The sequence below is a fragment of the Stegostoma tigrinum genome, chromosome 6 (genome assembly GCF_030684315.1).
Source record: "Stegostoma tigrinum isolate sSteTig4 chromosome 6, sSteTig4.hap1, whole genome shotgun sequence".
NCBI lineage: Eukaryota > Metazoa > Chordata > Chondrichthyes > Orectolobiformes > Stegostomatidae > Stegostoma > Stegostoma tigrinum.
The window spans coordinates 23,573,996-23,601,304 of NC_081359.1; the positions used below are offsets into that span (position 1 = coordinate 23,573,996).

A 27,309-nucleotide genomic window follows, 5' to 3' on the forward strand; every position below is an offset into this window, starting at 1 on the left:
ACAAACTGCCATTCCTAGATGTCACAGTAGAGCGAACAGCCAATGGGGAACTTCAAACCAGCGTCTACAGGAAAACAACACAAACGGACCAAATACTGAACTACAGGAGCAACCATCCCAACACCCACAAACAAAGCTGCGTTAGAACAGTATTTCAATGAGCCACCACACACTGCAGCACAGAGGAACTACGCAGAGCAGAAGAATATCACCTACACAGCATATTCAAAAAGAACGGGTACTCAATGGATGCAGTCTGCCGATTTCTCAGCAACAAACCCAAACAAACAGACAAAACGTGCCCAGAAACCATAACCACTCTCCCCTACATCAAAGACATCTCGGAAATGACTGCCAGACATCATGGTAGCCCACAAACCCACCAACACACTAAAACAGCAGCTAATGAACTTAAAAGACCCTATACAGACAACTAGCAAAATGAACGTCATCTGCAAAATACGTTGCAAGAACTGTGACAAACACTACATTGGACAAACAGGCAGAAAGCTAGCCACCAGGATACATGAACATCAACTAGCCACAAAAAGACATGACCCACTATCACTAGTATCCTTACATACAGATAAGGAAGGACACCACTTTGATTGTGACAACACATCCATCCTAGGACAAGCCAAACAGAGACAAGCACGAGAATTCCTAGAAGCATGGCATTCCAACCGGAACTCCATCAACAAACACATTGATTTGGAGCCAATCTACCATCCTCTGAGAAAAAGAACAGGAAATGACATCACCAACGCAGGAAATGACATCACCAACCCAAGGAAACCTAACCAGATAAATAGAAAGCGGGACATAACACCAGCGCTTCATCGGAGGCTCACTGATGATGTTACCTGGAATGGTGACGAAACGTCTGAAAATGAACCTTCGAGCTCAGCGAGCAAACTTACATCCAGAACCTCAACCTGAGCTACAAATCTTCTCAAAACTTGCTGCTGCCTGATCTGCTGTGTTCCTCAAACTCCACATTGTGTAGACTTGGCCAAGGGCAGAGAAGTTTGTAAAAATGGGCAGATATCACCAACACAGCTTTCTCATAATGTCAACATTTGTGGACATGCGAACATGAATGAAGCAACTCAAGGAACCAATGACACACTGTAGGGCAACATCTGCGTCCTTACATTTCTCTATTTAAAATAGTGATCATTCCAAATGTTAAAGTAGCTTACTTCCAATGCTGACTCATGCAGTCAACTCTTTTTTTTCAACCTCAGATGATTTATCCTAATGCTGTAACAATGCTTTAGATGACAGGTTTATCTTACTATAACTTAGTTGATGCTCATGTTTGCAGTATCAGCGTATCTAAGAGCAAATACCTTCTGGTTCACTTAGTCCCAAATGTTAAGTGAGATTTCTATTAATGTGGAAATATGTATTACTTAGAAAATCTATTCATTTTGGAAAGTGTCACTGTTTGAATTGTTCTAGCAGAAGAAGAAACTGAAGGCCATGCATTTTAGAGGATAGAGATTGAGTCAGGAAACTATAATAGTGGTTGATCCAAATTTGCTTTTGTGGTTGTAAGGCATGCATCACTAGCAGGGACTTCTGGATATCTCGGCAATGTATACCTCAAAGAGGAACAATTTATGATTTTTTTTCTGCCTTGTGGTCAGTTTTATCATAAATCATTTAGCCAAATACTGTGATGACAGACAAAAAAAGCAATTTGCATTTATATAGAGCCTTCAACATAATAAACTGTCCATCAAAGCATCCTGTTATTTATTGTACATGTAAAACAGAAGTAATTACTTATTTCTGTTGAAACATATCACATCATCACATAGACTTTCAGCATAATAATGTGCCAAATAGCTCTTGGTTGACAGTCTATTTGTTAATCACAAATTCTGATTTTAAAGAACCACATCTTACATTTCTTCAAGATTCAAGAGCAAATAGGGTTTCTGGTCTGAATGAGGAGAGTCTCCATCTGGTATTTATGTGATTGATGTATCAATCACACACACACCAGACAGAGAAATCAATCACAAAATGCCTGAAATTTGGCTTTCTTTTTTAAATGTATCAAACTTACTTCAACCAAAGTTAGATCGATTCAAATGTAAGTGTTTATCCTGAACTTCTCTTTAAAAATGTTTGGTGCTCAATGAGGGAAGTCCAGGTAGAGAAAAAAGTCTGTGGAAGATTGCTCCAGGACTTCCAATTCCCCGGCCCCCAACACCTCATTTTCACCATGGACGTCCAGTCCCTATACACCTGTATTCCAAATGCAGATGGCCTCAAGGCCCTCCGCTTCTTCCTGTCCCGCAGGCCCGACCAGACCCCCGCCACCGACACACTCATCTGCCCAGCCGAAATCATCCTCACCCTCAACAACTTCTCTTTCGATTCCTCCCACTTCCTACAGACAAAGGGGGTGGCCATGGGCACCCGCATGGGCCCAAGCTATGCCTGCCTCTTTGTAGGTTACGTGGAACAGTCCCTCTTCCGCAACTACACAGGCCCCAAACCCCACCTCTTCCTCCGTTACATTGATGACTGTATCGGCGCCGCCTCTTGCTCCCCAGACGAGCTCGAACAGTTCATCCACTTCACCAAAACCTTCCACCCCAACCTCAAGTTCACCTGGGCCATCTCCAACACATCACCCAACTTCCTGGAACTCTCAGTCTCCATCTCAGATAACCAGCTTGAAACTGCTGTCCATTTCAAGCCCACTGACTCCCACAACTACCTAGAATACACCTCCTCCCACCCACCCTCCTGCAAACATTCCATCCCCTATTCCCAATTCCTCCGCCTCCGCCGCATCTGCTCCCAGGATGAGGCATTCCACTCCCGCACATCCCAGATGTCCATGTTCTTCCAGGACTGCAACTTTCCCCCCGCAGTGGTCGAGAACACCCTTGACTGCGTCTCCCGCATTTCCCACAACACCTCCCTCACACCCCACCCCCGCCACAACCACCCCCAGAGGATCCCCCTCGTTCTCACATACCACCCCACCAACCTCCGGATACAACGTATCATCCTCCGACACTTCCTCCATCTAAAATCCGACCCCACCACCCAAGCCATTTTTTCATCCCCACCCTTGTCTGCCTTCCAGAGAGACCACACTCTCCGTGACTCCCTTGTCCGCTCCACACTCCCCTCCAACCCCGCCACACCCAGCACCTTCCCCTGCAACCCAAGGAAATGCTACACTTGCCCCCACACTTGCTCCCTCACCCCCATCCCAGGCCCCAAGATGACCTTCGATATCAAGCAGATGTTCACCTGCACATCCGCCAATGTGGTATATTGTATCCATTGCACCCGGTGTGGCTTCCTCTACACTGGGGAAACCAAGCGGAGGCTTGGGGACCCCTTTGCAGAACACCTCCACTCGGCTCGCAACAAACAACTGCACCTCCCAGTCGCGAACCATTTCAACTCCCCCTCCCATTCCTCCGACTACATGTCCATCATGGGCCTCCTGCAGTGCCACAATGATGCCACCCGAAGGTTGCAGGAACAGCAACTCATATTCCGCTTGGGAACCCTTCGGCCCAATGGTATCAATGTGAACTTCACAAGCTTCAAAATCTCCCCTTCCCTTACTGCATTGCAAAACCAGCCCAGTTCTTCCCCTCCCCCCACTGCATCACAAAACCAGCCCAGCCTGTCTCTGCTTCCCTAACCTGTTCTTCCGCTCGCCCATCCCTTCCTCCCACCTCAAGCCGCACCTCCATTTCCTACCTACCACCTCATCCCGCCTCCTTGACCTGTCCATCTTCCCTGGACTGACCTATCCCTTCCCCACCTATACTCTCCTCTCTACTTATCTTGTTTTCTCTCCATCTTCGGTCCGCCTCCCCCTCTCTCCCTATTTATTCCAGTTCCCCCTCCCCATCCCCCTCTCTGATGAAGGGTCGAGGCCCAAAACATCAGCTTTTGTGCTCCTGAGATGCTGCTTGGCCTGCTGTGGTCATCCAGCTCCACACTTTGTTATCAGAGAAAAAAGTCTGTTCTTTTTTGCCACATGTTCCATCTGCAGAAACTCATGTGAAGCTGTAATTGTACATTATAATGTTTCAATGACCCTTGTATTCTTCCATTTCCCAGAGATGATGCATTTCAAAACACTGACAGAGAATGCCATTCAGGTGCAGCAATAACAGTGCTATAGCCAGGTGCGACAATGCAAATCTAGCATCACAACTTACTGGTAGTGCCATGTTGTCTTCTTAAAGCATCTATGTGTGTTTCATCTAGCTTTATTCATGTCTCCTTCAACTGGAAAGTTTTCTGATGTGATAGATCAATGTGAAATGTACAAAAGGCTCATCCACTTCGGGCATTAATGCCTTGTCCTTTATACTCTTTAAAAATCTGCAGTCTGCTCTGACTCTGAAGTGGAGCACTTAGCGCATAGCAAGGTTTTCATGAAGCACCTTAATATGGTTGAGTGTGAGCAATTGGCTTTGATGAATGTGGTTGTGTCTATCTCAGTTTTCACAGATGTATCAGTCAGTTGTTTACTGAACAACTCCCCAAGTATGGATGCAAGTTCTTAGGAAAATTTCAGGCAGATGAGTTTTAACATTGCCAGCATGCAGATTGTCATCATTGTCACTTTGACTAAAGGCTGAGAATGCAAAATTTCTCAGCAGGGTTATCATTATCTGAAGCAAGCCAAAATGACACCCAGCCTTCACCTAATATTTGCAGTTAATATTTATTATTCATCCTTGGGATTTTAGGCATCAAAAACTTTTAATATTCTTCTTGAAGTACTGCAACTTGAGCAGTTTAGTAACTTGCTAGGTCACACTTAACTGCCACGCTGAAACAGGACGAGAGTCATACATGGGCCAGACTGAAAGAAGGTGATAGATTTCATTATTGTAGGGAAATTAGTAAACCAGATGTACCTTTTCAAACTGTCGTGGTAAGATATGAATTCACGTTCCATGGATTATTAACACAGTAGCATCACCACTACATTACCATGCCCCTAACAAATGTATGTAGCAAATGTTACATGTCTATCTTCTGCAAAGTAAACTGTTTACTAATTTGAGGTTATAATGAGTTCTAATGTTATGATGTTCTGTTTATTGTAGATAAGATCAATAGAACAAATGATATTCCAAATTCCAATGTGCATTTCAATAATGCCTTTAATGTAATAAAATGTCACAAAGTGCTTCAGATGTCAAAAATCAAACAGAATTAATTCTGGTAGTGAAAATAAATAATTAATCAAAAGGTTGCTTTTTCAAAGCAGAGCACTGAAAGCTTACACACACATATGAATGTTAGTGAAGATAAGCTGGAAGGTATTTGTCACAATATTAAATGCAGAGGATAATAAACATTAAAAACAATGAAAAAGGAACACACATAATAAGCTTTAAAAATCCTCACCAGACATATTAGAGTCATCTGTTCTATCTAAAAGCTGCTACTACATCGGGAAAATTATTTTATGCTTTTTCTTCATAATCATTATGAGCTTAAAGAATTAAATTACAAGTCAGGTTGCATGGTTGATGCTTGTATATTCTTGACCATATTAGATTACGGGTTGTATTAATTGAAATCTTTAAGATGATTAAAAGAATTTTTAGGACACACACAGAGAAGTGATGTCTTCTGATGGAAGAATTAGAGCGAGGGTGCATAAACTTAAAATTGGAGCTAAGCCTTTCAGGAGTGACGTCAAGAAGCACTTCTGCATAAAAAGATCAAAGAAAACTTGGAGCAGAATTTTTTTCATTGTTAATCAAAATATTATGTTGAGTGAGATTTGTGGCACCCAGATCATCAATGCTCTGACTGAATTTTCTCGCAATTTTCCACTCTTCACCTTATTAATTAAGCAACCAAAGTTTTGGACACCTTTCATTTGCAGAATTTTGTAGCTGGAGAGTCAGAAATGCTTACCAACCATTTTGTGCTCACGCACTGCCACCATAGTTAAAGCCCAGCTGCACACCACATTAGATGCTGCAATATTGAGCTCTCACACTGTGGTGAATACATCTACCTACTCAACAGCACCCACATGCCTTGTTCTTCCAAATTACTACCTCTTCCTGCCCTCTACTCTTTTTACTCGTTCACTGAGGATGCTTCACCATCTCTCCTGTGTCTAACTAACTAACTGCTCTTCTGACCACTTCCATTGTACTCAATCGTCCCATTTTTCCCATTGCAGGAAAAACTACCCTCTCCTCCTCAGCACTCACACGGCCCAACCTACCTGTAATCCCACACTGGTTGCACTTGACCTGCAAAAGCGACCATGCCTCAATTCACTGTAAGCACACAGATCCCTGAATTCTGATCAGGACAAGTACCCGAATGACCATGACCGATTGCCAGGCCAGAATCAAACAAGCTCCTTCACTGGCTGTGGTGCTGTCCCCTAAATGACCATAACTCTAGCACATAGGCAATTTTTTGAAGGACATGTTGCATGTTCCTGGGGAAGCTGCTAGTATATGTGACAGGCATGACATTGACGTCGCACAATGTCACACAGCAACAGTTTCCTCTCTTGATGTCTTAAGGCACCGAACAGCGACAAGCTGCCTATATCTCCCTTTGAACTAAAATGCAATGACAGCAATATAGGTTGGCAGCCTGTTACTGAGTACTCTGGACCCTGCTGAGAAAGGAAAGTGATCTACAGAGAAACCGACAGCCCATAAGTCAGAGCTGAATTCAGTGAGTATGTGCTAGCAAGTAATGTGATATATGCAGAGACTACCATCCTTCATGGAAGTGCAAAGTATCAGTGAGTAAGCATTAAGCAAGTGAGCTAAGAGTCATACGATTCAGGAGATGCTTGTGTGTCCCTGTGTGCAGTGACCTGGTAAATTCATGCAAGTTACAGATGTCTCTTAGCCCAAAGTCAAGTGCTAAAGGGCCAATGTGGTGCGTTAGTGAGTCTGAGTGCAAGCATAATGATGTAGTGAGTCTGGTGGTTTGCTGGTACTGGGTTGCATGGATGAAGGTAAAGGCAGAATGATGAACATGGAGCATGTTGGGGCAGTCTGTGAAAAGCAGTAACAACAGCTGGGAAAAACGCTCAATGAGCTGCAGCTGCTAGATGCCTGCTATGATTTACATGTTGGAATTCACGCTATCAAGATTCTTTGAAAAAGAAAGGAGAATTGGAGGCCCATATATATAGGGTGAGTTCAGGGCTTAATAGGATGCAAACGCATGAAAACAAAATAACCACCACCCAATGGTCAGATCCTGAGGTCGCCATTTAATGCTTAAGGAGAAAATTTCAAAATGTTTTCTTGGTTTGGATTTTTAAAAATATTCTCATCATATTTTTCGCATCTTTCTTATCATTACTCACACCACACCAGGGAGGGTATGGCTGGATCTCTCTCCTCTTCAGTTGAACTAAGATCATTCTAGGTCATTCTAGTTGAAAATGTCAAAATTCAGACGAATAGATTGTAAGGAGCTCTGGCAGATAGATGGATTTAAGAGACGGAAAAGTTATGACACGGCTGAACTTTGGAATAAACTTGCTGAGCTGAATGTCCTACAAATATTTTATCTATGTTCTTATTTTGAGCTTTTTCAAAAAATTCTGGGGTGAATAGTCCTAGCTGATCAACCATTTGGGCAATGATTTGTTAGTGAGTAAAATATGAGGAGGTTGGAAAAATGAGATTCTCAACAGCCACAAAAATGTAAGTCTAACTTTCGACCTGTTATAACGTCAAGAGGAGAATGGCATGCATTAATATCTCATAATTATCTGACCTTGCTTTATCCACATGCAGCTTGCTATCCCAGACAGTGAATAGAAACTAGATGGCAACAATCCCCAATATGAAAGCTAAAACATTGTTGGCAGATACAGTTGATCATTTTTCCTCTGAACCACGAGGAGGTTTCCTTTCAAATTGTAACAATCTGACTTGGAAACATATAGCTGGTCCTTTACTATTGTGGAATCAAATCTTGGAACTCCCTTCCTAACAGCACTTTGGATATACTCGCACCTTACAGAGTCTGGCAGTTCCAGACAGTGATCACTTTTCAACAGTAAATAGGGACAGGCAACAAATGTTGTCCTCGTAAGCAATACACATATCTATGAAAGAATTTTAAACATTGTTGTAGAACCTTATTTTGCTATATAAGGTGAACAATAGGTTAGGAATAAATTATAGAAAATGTTGTTAAGCATTTAGTGTGACTGATGTTGATCCTTGCATTTAACTATTGCCGTTAGAACATTTTAAAAAATCCTCACATTTGATTGTGATCTACTTTGACCATCATTACGTATTCATTTATTCTAGTAATTTTATTCTGTCGGCCTGTTTATTAACATACAAAATGAGATTCACCAATATTTGAGGTGCTGTGTCTCAATATATTTTACAATACTAATAAATCCAGCAATATCTCGACTGAACAGCTGGGGCATTTTCAATTTCTATTTCATTATATTTTATGCATTGTACCAGAAATTTCAATATCAACTTCTTTTTACCATGGAAAGCTATTCCAAAAGAATACAGGACATTAAAATTCTGTTTTATTGCTTATACATTTTTCAGTGTTCTATATCTCAGAACAGCACAGATGATGTTTTAATGTGCATTTGAAAAAAAAATAAGGCTTATTTCAAGTAGTTTAGTTCCTTTGTGTCCACACAAGCAAACAATTAATAACTGGTATCGGTCTCTTCCTCAGACTGAAGTGAATTTTCAAATTTCATTCTTCTAGAATCAAAGGAAATTCTGGGAATAATGTTCCAATAATCCAAATCTATAGGCACAACATTGAAAATTTGGCTTTACACACTTTATTCTGTTAGGTCTTGATTTGAAGCACATCCGGTCTTTGGAAAACACAGTGCAAGAGAAATTCACCATAAAGAGGGAAGTTGTGCTCGAGCTTCCATAACTTAGTTGTCTGACACTGACCTTCACACAGTTTCTATGATCAGAAAGCATCTAAATGTTCATGAAGTACAAGTCATTGCTCTTCTTGAAGGTCTTGAGGTACCTATGAGATGCCTTAATTATCCATGTGTCACTCATTACACACAAGAAAAGATTACAGTTCACTGGAAAAGTCACTACGGTTCAGTTGGTAGCATTCCTTCTTCTTCCACAATCCCCAGGATGGAGAAAGACTTCAGTCACAGTTCAACGTGTTCTGAGATGGTTGGGAAGTTTACGACATTGTCTACAGACTTTGCTGTATATAAGGAGGCACTGCTTAAAGGGCCAAGCAGATTTGGAAGTTTGTCCGTACTCTGACAACTCAACTTGGCCTCTATGTTCTTTTAACAAAATCTCTTTATATGTTCCCTGTATTCCAAACCATCTGTTTTGGTTAGTCAGAAAGTTTGAACTTTTTAGTAATGCTTTGAGGACATCCCCAAAGTATTTTAGCTGTTCTTCTGGGAGTCTTCTGTCTTTGCATAGTTTAGAGTAGAATAGCTGCTTTGTGACTCTGCTTTCAGGTAATCAATCAACATGTCGCACCCAGTAGAGTTGATTTTGGAGGGATCAACACATCAGAGGACACTGCTGACACATTACCTTTCTTCGCACAGGATTTGAAGCACCTTGTAAAAGGCATGTTGACTGTATTTTTCCAGTGGTTTAAGGTGACTGTTGTAGAACACTCAAATCTCTGAAGCATATTTGAGAGCAGAGAGCACTGCTGCCTGGCACACTATGACCTTTGTCTCAGGTTTGAGTACTTGCTCCTCAAATATTCCGTTCTTCAGTTGCCGAAAGGCTAAACTGGCATATTGAAGGTAAGGGCCCTGAGATATAGTAAATTGGTCTATATTTTGCAGGATCCTGAAACACCACTCCAGAGAGCTGAACACAAAATCTAGGCTAGCATTTTACTAGATGTCGAAGTCAATGTAGCGCTATCAGTGGGGTCACTCTTTGGTCAAATACATGTAAAAAAAAATTGTAATATCACTCTCAGCAAGAAAATGGGGCTTCACACCAGAGTCTTGACCAGTATTTTCACCACACCAATATTCCTAAAACAGATACTCTAGTCACTGCCAGGTTGCTTTTTGTGAAAGCTTATTGAGTGCAAATGAGCGTTCAGAATTCTGACAGCAGTGATTGGACATCAAAAAAAAGAAAACTTTGTTGTCTGTCCAGGAATTTGAGATGCCTTGAGAAAAGAATTGATGGTCTGTTTCTTTCAGAGCACGCCACCCATTGTCATGTTAGCACTCAAGAATATTTGAATGTATAATTGGTATTCAGAAGTATAATTTCCAAAACATGAAAATATCTTCAGCATAGCCTGATAAAAGTGTTTGATTATGTCTACTGTTACATGCAATTTCTGTGTTTATTGGATCCTGACCATCTGATTAATGACTAACTTGGGGCTAGATTTTCCTATCCCCTGCCAGACCTGTAGGTGTAGCTTATGCACTACGTCCCCACCCAGACTGAGGTCAATCCATTATATGCTAAGTGACAGTGTCTAAAGTAAAAGCCCACCCACCCTTATTTAAATAAATAATTAAAAGTCAATTAGGCTTGTTAACAAGCCCATTGGCCTGAATAACATGCTGCCCATTCCACAATATGTTTTGGATTGCATCAGCTGCTTTTTGTGGTCTACATGAGAAAATGTGGCAAGGAAAGGGCTTACTTCGTTCATGGGATGCCTGCATGAACCAGGGCACCAGCCCCAAGTTGTACTCAGCTGCTTCATCCTTCACCAACTCTCAACAGAGCCTGGCACTCTTCTCTCCATCCCCGGTCCCTAGGATCCCTCTCCACTCAAAATCCCCAGTTCATCTTTCAACAGATGACCACAGATATCCTGAATCCTGACAATATTTCCCAATCATTAGAAAATCAGTTGAAAGTTTGCAACAACTTCAGGATAGATAAGCTTGACTTCATATGATGCCAACAACAGCCAGGTGAAATAATTGACCAGTTCCTGGGCAGATGTTGACACAAAGGTATGGAATGTAATTTCACTGAAGCTAACTTAGCTGAAAGTACTATAGAAGTAAACATTATCTTCATATCCTTCATATTCTTTCAGAAAAAAAAACAAGTCAAGGCAAAAACCCAAAAGATATATCACTCTTAAGTAATGAATGCAAGCTCAAAGCTGTTATTAACTGCTGGTAACATGTTCAGCCCTATAATATCTAATGCAGCTGTCAACAGGGTCAGTAAAATATCCAAACCTTGTATGAAGTGTGGCTTGTCCCATTCACCGTGCCAGTATCCAGCATTTCTTGACATAACAACTTATGTTCTACAAAGGACATTGGTCTAAAACTGCAAAAATTCAAATTGCCCAGAGAACCCAAAGTGCAATACAATGTTCCATAACAGTCTGCGAAGCATAGAAAGAGAGACAAATCAGCTTCCAAATTTCAATTCATGACACTCAACCTTTTCAATGAAGTCCAAGAAAAATTTGCAGCTTACAGATGCCAGTCAGACATTACAAGTGGTTCATTTGACACAGCACACAGACATCATCAGAAAACCTGAAACTGTTGCCTCCAATAACGTGGTATAACCCCAAAGCAATGGATGGTATGCACTACATCTCAAAATTGAGATTGGTACAAGTACAGGTATCGTTCTTCAGAGAAACTGAGAACATGGTCCAGTCCATACAGAAGCTAACTGTTTACAACAGATCTGGCAACATATGGCAAAATCTGTCTCAAATATAAGTATTGCTCCTCAGGACGGACACCTGAAACTTGTTACAATGTTGAAACAAGTGGAGTAGCTATTATTGGTGTACTGGAATGTTTGCATTTACCATTGTTATGATTCACAAGGTAACAAAACCATCAGTTACAACACCAATGATTCCAAACTGTACCATCTTGTCTATTCATGATCTAACTGACCTTTAGCCAGTCAGGTTTTATGCCATTGACAATTTTAAAGGGGATGCATTGTTACATTTGAAAGGTAATGTTAAATTCAATTTATTTGTTCGTAGAATCCCTACAGTGTGGAAACAGACTCTTTGGCCCAACAAGTCCACACCAACCCTTAGTGCATCCCACCCAAACCCATCTCCCACTATGGATCCTCCTTGTAAGTGCAGCATCCACATGCAATACAAAACTGCAAATGGCCATAAAATATAGGAGCAGAATTATACTATTTGGCCCATCAAACCCACTCCATCGATAAATCATGGCAATATTTTTCTGAACCCCATTCTCCTGCTATTTCCCTGAAACTTTTGATCACCTTACTAATCTAGAACCTATTTATTTGTCTTAAATACACTCAATGACTTGGTCTCCGCAGCCTTCTGTGGCAATGAGTTCCACAGATTAACCACCCTCTGGCTGAAGAAATTCCTCCTTATCTCAGTTCTAAAGGATCTCCTTCATTCTAAGGCTGTACCCTCAGGTCTCAGTCTTTCCTACTAGTAAAAATTTATTATCTATATCCACTCTATCCAGGTCCTCTCAACATTATGTAATTTTCATCATTTTAAACTCCATCGAGTACAGACCCAGAGTTCTCAACTGCTCCTCATATGACTAGCTCTTTATTCTTTTGATCCTTCTTGTAAACCTCCTCTGGACCCCCTCCAACTCCAGCACATCCTTCCTTCAATAGGGGGCCCAAAAGTGCTCACACAATATTTTAAATGAGGACAAGCCTTACAGCCTCATCCTACTTTCATATTCTGGCACTCAAATTGAAGGCTAACATTGTATTTGTCTTTTAACAGCAAAATGAACCTCCATGTTAACCTTGAGAGAATCCCAAACCAGGGCTCCAAAGCACCTTCTGGGTCTTAAGCTTTTTGCCATTTAGCAAATAATCTACACCTCTATTCTTTGTACCAAAGTGCTTAACCTCACACTTTCCCATGTTGTATTTCATCTACCACATCTCCTTGCCTCCTCCTCCCTTTGTGTCATTTACAAACTTAGCGACAATGACCTCAGTTCCTTCTCCCAGATCATTAATGTACAATGTGAATAGTCATGGTCCCAACACTGACCTTTGCAGAGCTCAACTAGTTGCCGACTACAATCCTGAACTGGCTGGCTGAGGTTTTCCAGCGAGTTTGTTTTTGTTCCTGATTTACAGCATTTTCAATAAGAAGATCTCTCCAAGCTCACCATAATGGAAGTAAATGCTTCCAGGAAAGCCTCAGAGTAAATCTATTACAGGATGACAAGCTAAGTGCTGTTGGTCCAAGGGCTTTATGACTGTTAAGGCAAGTTACTCCACCAATGAAAGAAGCTCTTATTCTAGATTTCGGAATGTAATGGTTTCACACCTACTTGTTCAGCAAACACTTCATTGTTCACACCGACGATAAATCTTTGGAAACAATCAGTTAAAAGAGCAACAGCACTTCACCAAAGCCAAAAAATTACTAATCCAGTGTGAAGTGAGACAACTGAGTTGTGATAACCGCAGAAGTCAGAATTCAGAGCTGGAATGTGGAGCCTCCTAAACATTGCTCCAGTGATCATGAATCTGTTGATTAAATAATGCTATTCCCCTTCGTTTAATATACATTTAATCCAAACATCACCACAGAGTTGTGCCTTAAAACGTCCAAAAACATTGAATAATAATTTATTTTTCTCCATACTGTCCAATTCCGACCTGCACAGCTGAAGGACTGATCTACAGTACCTTGTGCCCTGATTGACATCTTTTAATCTATGGGGGCAACAACAGTCAATGGAGTAAGGTGTATTTTCTCAATAATTTGTTTTCTCTATTGGGCAATGCACACAATCTGTAGGTCTGTAAGCATCATACTGCAGTTGTTGTACCTTCACACACATGGAAACAGGTTTCCTGTGGTAGGTTTGGTGGGTATGTTTGACTGGAAGGTATCCTGGAAGTTGATTTGTGCCAAAGACACATGAGCATTTTCTTGGGTCACCTTGCATGAGATGCACATGGGAATGGGTATTCTCAGGCTTGAAAGTAAAATTGCAATCATACATATTTCATACAAGTTGCTGTAACATCAGTGGCAAAGAGCTGCCTTCTCAACAAACACAGCAAAGTAAAATCATTAGGAGGACCCACTGCTCAGCGCCTTTCCAGATATGATGCCATCCTCTGAGAGGGCGCAAGACTTGAGAAACATAGGGTGGGTTGTTGAGTGAAAAGTCCTTTTACTAAGGTGCTATCTGGCAGTAATCCCCAGACATGGTTCCCCATATCATGGTGGTGTGCTGCCCCATTCATGATCTCAGTCACCACAAAGCAGCTATGTTGCCTGAGGAGTGGAAACCCAAGTAGCTAGAGGGACCATCTAAATACCTGCTTCCAGAATGACTGAGCTGGGTTAAGACTTTTTCTTCTTCTGTTATTATTTCATTTGCATGTTTGGGTGTCAGCCAACCCCTCAGCCTGCTGTATCCCACATTCTTCAAATGTTTATTTGCTTTTCCATTTAATTATCCATGCAATGAAATGTTGACTTCTTCTTTCAAATGTAGTTCTGATATCCTTATCCCTGCTAAAGCTAAAATGCCCTGGACCAACATGAGAGCAAAACCCTTCCAATACCTTGCCCTCCTGGCTGTTTGCCTTGCGTCAAAGACACATCAATTTCACTAGAGAGAATACTCCCTGTTGAATATGATCAGGTAGTTCCATACCCTGACACTGATCCATATCCACATTACATCTTCGCTATTCATGCACTTCTGCAGAATTCAATGAGCCTCACTACACTTATACAATGACAGTGCCTGAGCATCCTCACAGCCAATGCCTCCACTGCAATGGCCTGTGAAATGCAGATCTGTTCCTTCAGTTTGCCTCCTTATAGATGGCAAATTGGCATGTGAGTTTCCCAGTTCACATCTCACATCCTTAAATATTGTAGTGTGGCTTTAAGAATCCAGATATGGTGTAGACATTTCCCACCTGTCGGCACTTGACAGATTCTGCAACTGCTTGCAAAAGGAATGTGAGTGGGTCCACCAACTGAACAGTCCTGGCTCCTCCCTTACTATTTATTATTACCCTCAGTGTGCCTGAGATTCTCCTGGAGTGCATTGCCTGCAATTGCCACGTTAATAGCTGTGAATTTCCCAATCTATGAGGATACCACCAGACACCCATATTTGAATCTGAAACAGGATCCAAAGTGCAGTGAATTTAATGTGAAAAATCCATTTGCTGCTTAAAGACGCCACAATTTTTTCACTATGGGTCACATACTCCAGTCCTGTTGCAATAATAAGATTACAACAGACATGAGAATGCTACAAGAGAAGACATAGCTACGAAAGTGCATATTCTCTGGAGTGTCAGACACTGCGGGGTGACTTTACAGAGGTTTATAAAATCATGAGGTGCGTGGATAGGGTGAATAGCCAAAGTCTTTTTGTCAAAGTAGGGGAGACCAAAACTAGAGGGCATAGGTTTAAGGTGAGCGGGTACAGACTTAATGGGGACCAGAGGGGCAACACTTTCACTCAGAGGGTGGTGTATGTATGGAATGAGTTGCCAGAGGAAGTTGTGAAGACTGGTACAATTACAACAGAGGGCTTTAGTCTGCTGACAGTTACCTGTACAGCTCAAAGCCTGCCATCCTTGACCCGAGCTGATGGAGATGTCAGGGTCACGGGCAAGGGGGTGGGTGAAGTGACAGGTCACCTCTGGAGTGTCCTGAGATGAAGCTGCCAGCACACCAACTGACACTACCTTATCTCTTTAAGAATATGGAAGCACCTGGAGTCAGGATTGTACTTTCCTTACCTTGCCATTGGTGCTGAACAGACATATAATATTTAGCCAAGATAACAAAGTGTGAAGCTGGATGAACACAGCAGGCCAAGCAGCATCTCAGGAGCACAAAAGCTCTCTGATGAAGGGTCTAGGCCCGAAACGTCAGCTTTTGTGCTCCTGAGATGCTGCTTGGCCTGCTGTGTTCATCCAGCTTCACACTTTGTTATCTGGGATTCTCCAGCATCTGCAGTTCCCATTATCTCTAATATGTAGCCAAGTTGGATTTGTCCTGCTTCTTGTGCGCAAAGCATTCCTGGGCAATTTTCCACATTGTCGGTTAGATGCCAATGTTGTAACTGTGCTGGAAGAGCTTGGCTAGTAGTAAGTTTCAAATCCGAGGGTTTAGTCACCTGGATTCTTTCAGAGCTTTGCTCATAAACATAGAACATAAAACATAGAACATTACAGCACAGTACAGGCCCTTCGGCCCTCGATGTTGTGCCGACCTGTCATACCGATCTCAAGCCCATCTAACCTAAACTAGTGGAACTATTGGGAATACTCACTTCAGTCTAGTCATTAAGGAAGTGGAGCCCATTTGAAAGTTTAAACTAAACCAAATCAAAAAGGCAAACCTTTGGTTGAGCACTACAGATCTGCTGTCAAAATTATTCAAACTATTAATATTTTCGAAAATAATTTCAAGCAGACAGACTTCCACATCAACATCAACAACAACATCAATCAATCCTCACAATTCATCGTGGCCTGAAATGGTGAATTTATTTCAACAGCTCTAACCAATGTAAAGTGGAATGAAAATACAAATTTTCATTCATGATGTGGAGCTTTGCTTCAACAAAAAACAATGTAGTAGATCAGTAGAGGGGGCCATTCATTCCATTAAACCTGTACTGGCCCTTTGAGCAATTATAATAGTTACACCCCCGATGTGCTTCTCAAAGCCCTATATAATGTAAAGAAGTCAGTAGACACATAGGATTCTCCATCAGTCAATTGTGTAAAATTTATCAAGGTAAAATTTAGACCAGGGAAGCAATCTTCATGATTTATATTTCTGATATGAATGGGCACATCAACCTGAACACTGGCAGCATTCATGTGAAAGTCTGTTCACGTAGAAAAATACACATGCAGGGATAAGGAAGAAGTGAAGCAAGAAGGTGATTTGAAATAAAACATCTCTTGTCACCTTACCATAGTATAGCTGTGAGCCACCTTCATTAATTCAGTACAGCCCTGAGCATCAGCAAATGCACGGATACCCAGGCAGTTTGATGGATGGAGCAGCTTCATTAGGAAATGGCAGCACACTTCCACCACTTGGGAGAGCTGGAGCAGGCAGGCAGCTGCTAAGAGATTCTCGATTGTCTCCTCCTTTAACTCAAGGCAGCCTGAAAACAAATACATTCCCAAAACACATCGTGACAACTATGCTCTCAAGAGTGAAACAGTAAACAGAGATTATCTAAAAAGAGTCTTTTTTTGCACAATGTTCACAGTGATACACTTTGTTTTCTCTGTCTATAAATAATGCCAACAAACATGCGAGTTACTTTAAAAAAAACTATGTAAATCCAATTCTGTAGAACCTTATTTTAGGCTGAGAGATAGCAAGAACTGCAGACGCTGGAGTCAGAGACAATACAGTATGGAGCTGGAGGAACACAGTAGGCTAGAAAAGAAGGGTCCTGACCTGAAACATCAACTTTCCTGCCCCTCAAGTGCTGCCATGGCTTACTTTAGGTTGAACTGTTTAACAAACCTTCTTTGGTAATCATAGAATTGGAAGAATCAACACAGAGGACAGGTAACCGTTTCCCGTCTTTCAGTATAGCAACACTAACTGGATTTTCCAATCAGCAAAATGTTAACATCATTGTACACCCACTTATTTCAAATGGGTAAATTGAAATAAAATAACCTCCCTCAGAAATCTGAAACTTTTAAAAAAATTATGCAAGCATGTAATGGATGAACAATGCACAATAATAAATCTGAATAATCACAACAAAGATTGACTGACAACCAAAAATACAACTCCATATCTCCAGCTTCACCTCTGCATGAAGTTAGTGTGAGAGATTGAAAGTATAGGGGTATTTGCCCCTACAATTATACATCTCAGTTTACTCAAAATCAAGGAAGAGATAAGTTCAAGATATTTCAAAAATAAATTTGCGACAGATTTGCTTAAGCTTTATACATTTTTTTGACATTGGGATGTGAGTGGCACTTGATGCAACCAACAGCCATTACCCATCTGTATCTAGCCTCAGGACATGAAAAGTTTAACACATACTTTGGACTGGAGTCATGTATAAAGCAGAGAAGTTAGCAGTAACAAGTACTCTTCTCTGTTTCCTTGAATAGAGATCCACATTTTACCAGATTTATTGAATTCAATTTCATGGCTTATCTTGCGTGGGATTTGAACTCCCAACAGTTAGCTGCCAGCTTATTATCATAAACCCTTTACTTCTACATGCATGGCTGCACACAAATACTTCAAAGACAGTTGTTTAGGGAACTGCATTGTTAACTGTACCATTTTTTTTCTCTTTTCAGTTTGCCTGAAGCAACATATTTAGTTTAAAACTTGTTAGCTGAACTAAACTCAGGAGTCTTCAACATTGCCAACATTTTCAACACCAATCCAGAACTGGGTGGCACAATTTTCCTCTGAATGGGCTGGTTCTTACTGATCTGGCTTAATGAGGCAAGGTTGATATGTTCACTGAAAAGTTCCAATGTGCTGAATTACACGTTCTGTTTAGTCGAAGGCTCAGTAGTTTCCTAAACAGGGAGGTTTTCTTTTGGATTAGAGCTACCTATGTTGGCCTTCATTCCAAGAGGTTTTGAGTACAGGAGCAAGGATGTGTTCTTTCAGTTACACAGGGGCCTTGGTGAGGCCACACCTGGAATATTGTGTGCTATTTTGGTCTGCTTTTCAGAGGAAGGATGCTCTTGGTCTTGAGATAGTGCAGCGAAGATTTGCCAGGCTGACTCCTGGGCTGGGGGGCCTGACATATGAGGAGAGATTGACTAGGTTAGGATCGCTTTCACTAAAGTTCAGATGCATGAGGGTGAATCTCATAGAGACTTATAAAATTCTAACAAGACTGGACAGAGTAGACACAGGGAGAATGCTCCTGATGATGGGTGTGTCCAGAACCAGGGGTCACAGTATGAGGATTCGGGGTAGACGATTTAGGATGGAGATGAGGAGATATTTCTTCACCCAAAGAGTGGCGAGCCTGTAGGGGAATTTATTACCACAGGAAGTAGTTGATGCCAAAACATTGAATGTATTCAAGAGGTGGCCAGATACAGCACTTGGGGCGAATGGGATCAAAGTTTATGGGGAGAAAGCAGGATTAGACTACTGAGTTGGATGATCAGCCATGGTTGTGAAGAATGTTGAAGCAGGCTCAAAGGGCTGAATGGCCTCCTCCTGCTCCTATCTCCTATGTTTCTATGTTTCTATCCATATTTTGAAATTCCTGTCAATGGGATAGGGCTGCCTAATGAAATGAAAGCCCCTACCAATGCCAAACACTGGAAATAGCCTGCATTACACGTGGAAGTTTATGATCAAAAACCTTGTAACTCAGGCATCGAGGTTTCTAACATAGTGGATAATATTCTGCAACTAATGGTTTAAACATTGAAAAAGGCACCTGAAATGTTGATCCAAGATGGGTCTTAAGACCCATTTTTTTCATGGGATGTGGGCATCACTGGCCAGGTTAGCATTTGTAGCTTATCCCAAACTGCCACAGAGAAGGTGATGGGGAGCTGCCTTCCTGAGCTGCTGTAGTTTTTTGACAGTGCTGTTAGGAAAGGACTTGCCCAGAATTTTTACTCTGCTAAATTTAAGGGCTGGCAATACAATCCTAAGTCACAATGGTATGTGGCTTGGAGGGGAATTTACAGGTGTCCCAAAACACCATTACACATGACCATTACACCACTATCCCCATGAATTTTCCAAATGAGGAAATCTAAGAGAATGATGCTGTTCTACCTTAGTGTTGCATTTATTTATGAGCAGAAGCAAAGAAGTAAAGATAACTCTAGTTATACCATTGCTTGTCATTACATTCCTAGATGCCCCATGATCAAGAAGATTAAAGTCAAATGGACCTCAAATACTTGGAAATGGAAAACCAAAGTTATGAAGAATATCTTGGAATACTGGATTATTTCCACTGGAGGAGGGCAAGGTAATGAAAGATTTATTCGACGACTTTAAAATTAAGAGTTTGAATCTCAATGATAAGGAAACAGTACGTCTCTTATGACTGGAACTGACTGAGCAGCAATCATGAATTTCAAATTAACGAGCAGATTGAGACAAGCAGTTTGAAAAACATTTGCAATACACATACCCTACAACATAGAACACACTGCAACAAAGATAAATGCAACTTTTAAGAGCAAAAAATAACTTTATTATCTATACCAGGAAAAGATACAAGGTAACAAAGCAGTGTAATTAGTTTTGGGCTCTCAACCAAAAAACTGATAGACATGAGGGCAAAATTAGTAGTCATGGAGTCATATAGCATAGAAACAGATGATTCGGTCCCACTAGTCCATGCCAAACATAATCCCAAACTAAACTAGCCCCACCTGTCTACTCCTGACCCATTTTCCTCCAATGAGCCTCTCTGATGAAGGGTCTAGGCCCGAAACGTCAGCTTTTGTACTCCTGAGATGCTGCTGGGCCTGCTGTGTTCATCCAGCCTCACATTTTATTATTTTATAAACTTGCATCAGTTCATCTCTCAACCTCCTATGTTGCAGTGAAAAATGTCCCAGCCTATCCATCCTTTCCTTGTAACTCAAACCTTCCATACCTGGCCAAGTCTTCATAAATCTTTTCTTGATCCTCTCCAGCTTGAAAATATCCTTCCAAATCTGGATGACCAGAACTGGACACTATATTCCAGAAGAGTCCTCACCAATGCCCTATACAACCTCAACATAACGTCTCAAGTAACTCGCTAAAAATTCCAAATGTTCCAACACTATTTGATACTTTGTTGGGGGTTAGAGGAAGAATACTTCTGCCTAAAAGCTTTTCACAGCTAATTGTAATATTTATGCATGGCAACTTATTTTAACATTTGCCAAATTTTATTGTCTGAGAATGATCTTGAATCTGAGAAGAAGTATACACTTTCATGGCAGATAGGGATCATCGTCCAAATCTATCAAAATATTTGGTAGGTGTAATTTATCTCTTTTGCTGAAGGCTTTTCCTTATAAAATTATTCCACCTGGCCTTCACCAATTTTTATAATCTTTCAGAATGTCTTCGACATTTGATTTAACTGAATTTCACAACACAAGAAGTGTGATATTGTGATTACCCTTGGAGGTACCATTGACCAAAACTCAGCCACTGAAATGGTGACTGGAATGGGTTAGATCCTGGGTACTCCGCAGCAAATGACTCCATTGACAAAGTCAAGACTGCTTGGAATACTCATCATGTACCTGGATGGTTTCAGCTATAACCCTCAAGAAGCTTGACACAATCTGGGACAAAACAGTCCATGTGATGGCACTTCATTTAGGAGCATCGATGTTCATTCCTTCCTGCGTTCGTATGACATGGCTGGAGTATGTATGATGTATAGAACATAATCTAGCATCTCACCAAGGCTGCTTTGTCACCACATGCCAATCCTGCAACCTTCAACATCTCAAGAATAAGGGCATCAGGTACAACCTTATCACCCCCAAATTCTCCTCAAAATCAGACATGCACATGCCCTGGAGATTTACCATTTTTGCTTTCATCCGACAAAATATTAGAATCTCCAATTAACAATAATATTGAAATGCCTTCATCACAGGGACTCCACCTGTTTATGAAGCTGCTCAGTACTGCCTTCTGAGGGACAAAAAGGAATTAAGAATGAAGAAGACACACTGGCCTTGCCAGAAAAGTCCACAGTCTGGGAAAAGAAACAGTATTAACTGGGGTGTAAAAGACAAGTCTACTGCTTTCTTCTCATATTACTGTGTGGCGCAATGGAAATGTAGGAATGTTCTGAATTTGACTTTACACTAGGTGCAGTTTTATACCATGGCTCACAAAGCTCAGAGGCCTTCCACCTCTGATATGTTACAGAGTGACTTCATGCCCAATTTACACAATGAAGATATTATTGACCTGTAACAATTGCATTCTGAAGCATATGGTCTTTTTTGTGTTTTGTTAAGTGACTGCAAAGCTAACCAGTACACATGAAAAGTATTTCTTTTGTCAGATAATAGTGAATAAAAATCCTGCTCATCTAAATATTTTTGTATTTATTAACTGGTATGGATTTACACAGCTTTATAAATGTATTCAATCCAAGTCATCAACTTACATTGAGAAGCAATGAATTAAAAAACTGTCACAGGCATTTTTCTCAATCACCAACTAAAAAAATCATGGGAACTTTTCCAAGTAACCTTTAATGTGCACATAAATATCATTCTTCCCCCTGTGTTGTCACAGTGACTGCGGGTGGAATACTTCACAAGTTGTTGAATACCTTGTGATATCCTAAGGTCATAAGAGGCACTATGTAAATGCATTTTTTCTTCTTTCTGTTGAGAAAAGCTAGTGCCTGAGTTACTTATTCATTGATAATTAGAAAGTGTTGGCTTGAAGTGTCATTTGGCAGAGTCTCATTTTAAGCTCTATTAGATCATGCCAACAATTTAATCCTGTTAGATGATAAACTGCTCTTCTCATACAATTTCGCTGGCTCTTTGACAAACTGTTGCTTTCATTCATGGATATGTTATAAACATTACTGACCAGCATTTCATGTCTTTGGGACAAATCATTGTCTGGCTCAGTCACTTCTAAGGGCAGTTAAAAGTCAACCACCTTTCCATAGTTTGTTCGTCACACAGTTACCAAACTAGGCAAGAATGGCAAAATTTTCTTCTCTGAAGGATGTAAGTCAACCAAATGGGTTTCTATAACATATAATCGCTTCATGTTCATTATTGTGGCCAGGGCAAGTCATAGAGTCATACAACATGGAAACAGACCCTCTGGTTTAACGAGTCTGTGCCAACCGTAATTCCAAACTAAGCTAATCCCACCTGTCTGCGCTTGGCCTGTATCCCGTCAAACATTCCTTATTCATGTATTTATCCAAATGTCGTTTTAAACATTATAACTGTACCTGTATCCACAACTCCCTCTGGAAGCTCAATCCACATGTAAACCATTCTCTGTGTAAAACAAAATGCCCCTTAAATCTTTCTCCTCTCACCTTAGAAAGATGCCCACTAGCCTTAAATTCCTCCACCCTAGTAAAAAGACACCAACCATTCAGTTTATCTATACCCTCAACCTCCAGTGAAAAATGTCCCAGCCTATCTAGCTCTCTTTATAACTCAAACCCTCCACTTGCAGCAACATCCAGGTAAATCTCTTCTGAACCCTCTCCAACTTAATAATACCCTTCCCATAATAGGGAGACCAGAACTAGACACAGTACTCCAGAAAAAGGCCTCACTAACCTCAAATTAATGTCCAAGTCCTATACTCAAATTTCTGAGCAATGAAGGCAAATGTGCAAAATGCCTTCTTCGCCACCCTACCTACATGTCACGCAAACTGCTAAGAATTGTGTACCTGATCCCTTAGATCTCTTTGTTCTGCAACACTACCCAAGGCCCTACTTTTAATTTTATAAGTCCTGCCCTTGTTCATTTTGCCAAAATGTAATGCCTCACATTTAACCAAATTAAACTCCATCTGCCACTCTTCAGTGCTTTGACCCAATTGATCAGCATCTCTTTGAAATCTTAGATAACCTTCTTCACTGTCTGCTATATCACCAATTTTGGTGTCATCCGCAAACTTACTAACCATGCATCCTATAACCTCTTTTAAATCATTTATATAAACGGCAAACAAAAGTGGACCCAGCACCGATCCGTGTGGATCATTACTGATCACAAACTTCCGGTACGAAAAATAACCCTCCCGCATCACTCTCTGTCCCTGGTGTTCAGCCAATTTTGTGTCCATTTGGCAAGTACACCCTGAATCCCAGGTGATCTAATTTTACTAATTAGTCTAACATGCAGAACCTTGTCAAAGGCTTTACAAAGTCCATGTAAGCAATGTCTAACTCTCTACCCTCATCAATCTTCTTGGTTACTTCCTCAAAAAACTCAATCAAGTTTATGAGACATGATTTCCTGCACACAAAACCATACTGATTATCCCTAATCATTCCCTTGCCTCTCCAAATACATATAAATCCGATCTTTCAGAATCATTCCCAACAATTTACTGACCATCAAGGTCAGATTCATGGGTCTACAGTTCCCAGGCTTCTCCTTACACACCTTCCTAAACAAAGGTACAACATTAGCCACTCTCCAGTCATCCAGCACCTCACGAATAGCTATAGATGATATTTGCATTTCTGCAAGAAGCTCAGCATTTTCCTCCCTACTTTCCCACAACATCCTTGGATGCACTATATCACGTCCCAAAGATTTGTCTATCTTTATATTTTCTAAGACCTCCAGCACTTCCTCTTCTGTGATGGAAAATGCTCTCAAAATATCAATATTTATTTCCCTGAGTTCCCTAGTCTCTGTTTCTTTCTCCACAGCAAAAATTGATGTGGAATTGTCACAGAATTTCTCTCCCATCACCTCAGGTTCAACACAAAGACAACTTCTTTGATCTCGAAGGGGCCCAAATCTCATTCTATTTGGTCTCTTGCTTTTAATGTATTTGTAGAATCTTTTTGGATTATCACTGATCTTATTTGTCAAGGCTATCTCATATCATCTCTTTGCTGTCCTGATCTCCCTCTTAAGATGCCCCTGCATTCTGTACTGTTCAAGAGATTCATTTGAATGCAGTTGTCTACATGTACTATATGATTCTTCTTTCATTCTTGACTAGGACCTCAATATCTTTACTCATCCATTGTTCTCTAATTCTACCAGCCTTACTTTCATTGTGAACAGGAACATAATGATTCTGAACATTTGTTATCACACTTTTGAAAGTCTCTCACTTATCCAACTATCTCACTTTGCCTGCGAATAGTATTCTCCAAATCTCATAGTATTAAAATTTGCCTTACTCCAATTCAAAACTTTAATCTGATCACTAGACCCAAAGTGTTCCCCTACTATCACTTCAGTCATTTACCCTGTCTATTCACCCAAGATAAATGTTGTTTCTTCTCTGGCAGGAATATTTTCATATTGACAAAGAAAATTTTCTTGAACACATTCAACAACTTCTTCACCATCCAAACCTTTAACACTGTGGTAGTCCCAGTCAATGTTTGGAAAATTAAAATCACTTACTGTTACAACTTTATTATTCTTTCATTTTTCTGGTTTCTCTCCACATTTGTATTCCTCAATTTCCCTCTGATAATTGGGGGTCTATAACACAATCTCATCAAGCTGATCATTGCTTTTTTATGTCTGTTTCAAACCCATAAACTTTCATTGAAATATCTGCTGTAGTTACAGAGATGTGGTCGTGTGATAATGTTTTCTCCTTCTACTCACTCCAAGCTTATCTCTAAGAGTGTTTTTAATGTTGAGCCTTTGTGATTTTCAGCAATAAATGTAAAGCATTCTTTCATCTAAATTTAAATTAGAAATAAATATAAATGTTTGGACGCATGTAAACACAATGAAACACGCACACTCCGTCATGCAACAAGATGTAGACACACAAGTCGGATTCCGGAAAGAAAACTGGCATTTAGGGTATTAGCAAAAATACAAGAAGCAAGTCGTTGATTCAAGTTTTAGTACTATAAAATGCCTATTTTTGTAGGCCTTGGAAAATTCTCTCTCTCTCTCTCGTGGTTCTTTGCATAAATGGAAGTTGGAAATCTTTAGATTTTCAGACAAGGTTATAAACAAGTTTATGCAGAGCTGAATCTTTGCAGGTGAAAACAATTCAGTGTCTGTCCCCCTTCCTGGGTTGACTGGTCATTGATTGGGCAGGGTTCTGCTCTTATAGCTGGAGGAAATGTCCTTGTACTGAGAATTTCCAAATAACTTCATCTCTGTTGCACTCTTAGAGTAATAAGATTTATTATCGGAAGTCATTTCTAACACACATAATCAATATTTCTGTCATTCACTCAGGACAATTTGATGGCAAGGGGGATTATTGCCAAATAAAAGGACCTTGGGGTGCAGATTCATTTCCTTGAAAGTGGAGCCACAGATGGACAAGATAGTGAAGAAAATGTTTGGGACACTTTTCTTTATTGGTCAGTGCATTGAATATTGGAGTTGGAAGGTCATGTTGCAGCGAGACAGGTCATTGGTTAGGCCACTATTAGAATACTGCATTCAACCCTGGAGTCCCTGCTTTATGAAAGATGTTATGTAACTTGAAAGGGGTCAGAAAAAGTTTACAAAGACCTTGCCAGGTTTTGAGCTATAGGGAGAGGCTGAATAGACTGGGGCTATTTTCCCTGGAGCATTGGAAGCTGAGGAGTGACCTTATAGAGGTTTATTAAATCATGAGATGTATGGACAGGGTGAATAGGCAAGGTCTTTTCCCCCTGTAGGGGAGTCCACGGCCAGAAGTTTTCAGTTTAAGTTGAGGGTGGAAAGATATAAAAGGAATCTAAGGGGAAACTTCTTCACACAGAGGTGGCGGATGTATGGAATGAGCTGACAGAGGAAGTGATGGAAGCTGGTACAATTACAACATTTAAAAGGCACCTGATTTGTATATGAATATGAAGGGTTTAGAGGGATATGGGCCAAATGCTGGCAAATGGACGAGATTAGTGTGCATAATCTGGTCTGCATGGATGAAATGGACTGTTTCCATACTGTACATCTCTATGACTCCATGGTTAATTTGAAGTTTGTTTGGTTCTTCACCTATTGGTGATCTGACTGGTTTCTTTACAACTGTCATTGTAAACATTTGAGTTTGGAGTTCTCAGTCTAGGGGTTCATAGATGTTGAGATTTTGCTTAGACATTAAGCAATAAAATGCATGAATTCTACAAATGGCTTTCATTCTGGTATGTCCATTCAAAGGCAGACATGCAACCATGGTCAAACTACAGTTTAGGAACTTGCCTGAAGGGTGAGTTAGATCAGATTCCCTACAGTGTGGAAACAGGCCCTTCAGCCCCAGAAGTCCACACCGCCCCTTGAAGCATCCCACCCAGACCCATCCCTCTATAACCCACACACCCCTGAACACTACGGGCAATTTAGCATGGCCGATCCACCTAGCCTGCACATCTTTGGACTGTGGGAGGAAACCGGAGCACCCGGAGGAAATCCACGCAGACCTGGGGAGAATGTGTAAACTCCACACAGACAGTCGCCCAAGGCTGGAATTGAACCCGGGTCCCTGGCGCTGTGAGGCTGCTGTGCTAACAACTGAGCCACCGTGCCGCCCCAAATAATCCTTTTTACCATGTGCTATGACTTTAGTTGTTAGAACCAGCAGACAAGTCAGATTCCAGAATAAAACCATCCTTTGCAGATCATACTGTTT

General features: G+C 40.8%; 1 protein-coding gene across 5 annotated transcripts in view; it reads right to left on the minus strand.

Moving 5' to 3' along the window:
- The window catches only part of LOC125453382 (kelch-like protein 1), a 351,831-nt gene that overhangs the window by 152,376 nt on the left and 172,146 nt on the right, over positions 1-27,309 (minus strand). For all 5 annotated transcript variants that reach the window (XM_059646484.1, XM_048532887.2, XM_059646486.1 and 2 more), the window contains exon 4: positions 16,959-17,155. In XM_059646484.1, coding sequence (XP_059502467.1) covers positions 16,959-17,155 — 197 coding nt within the window. The remainder of the gene's footprint in view (positions 1-16,958; positions 17,156-27,309) is intronic.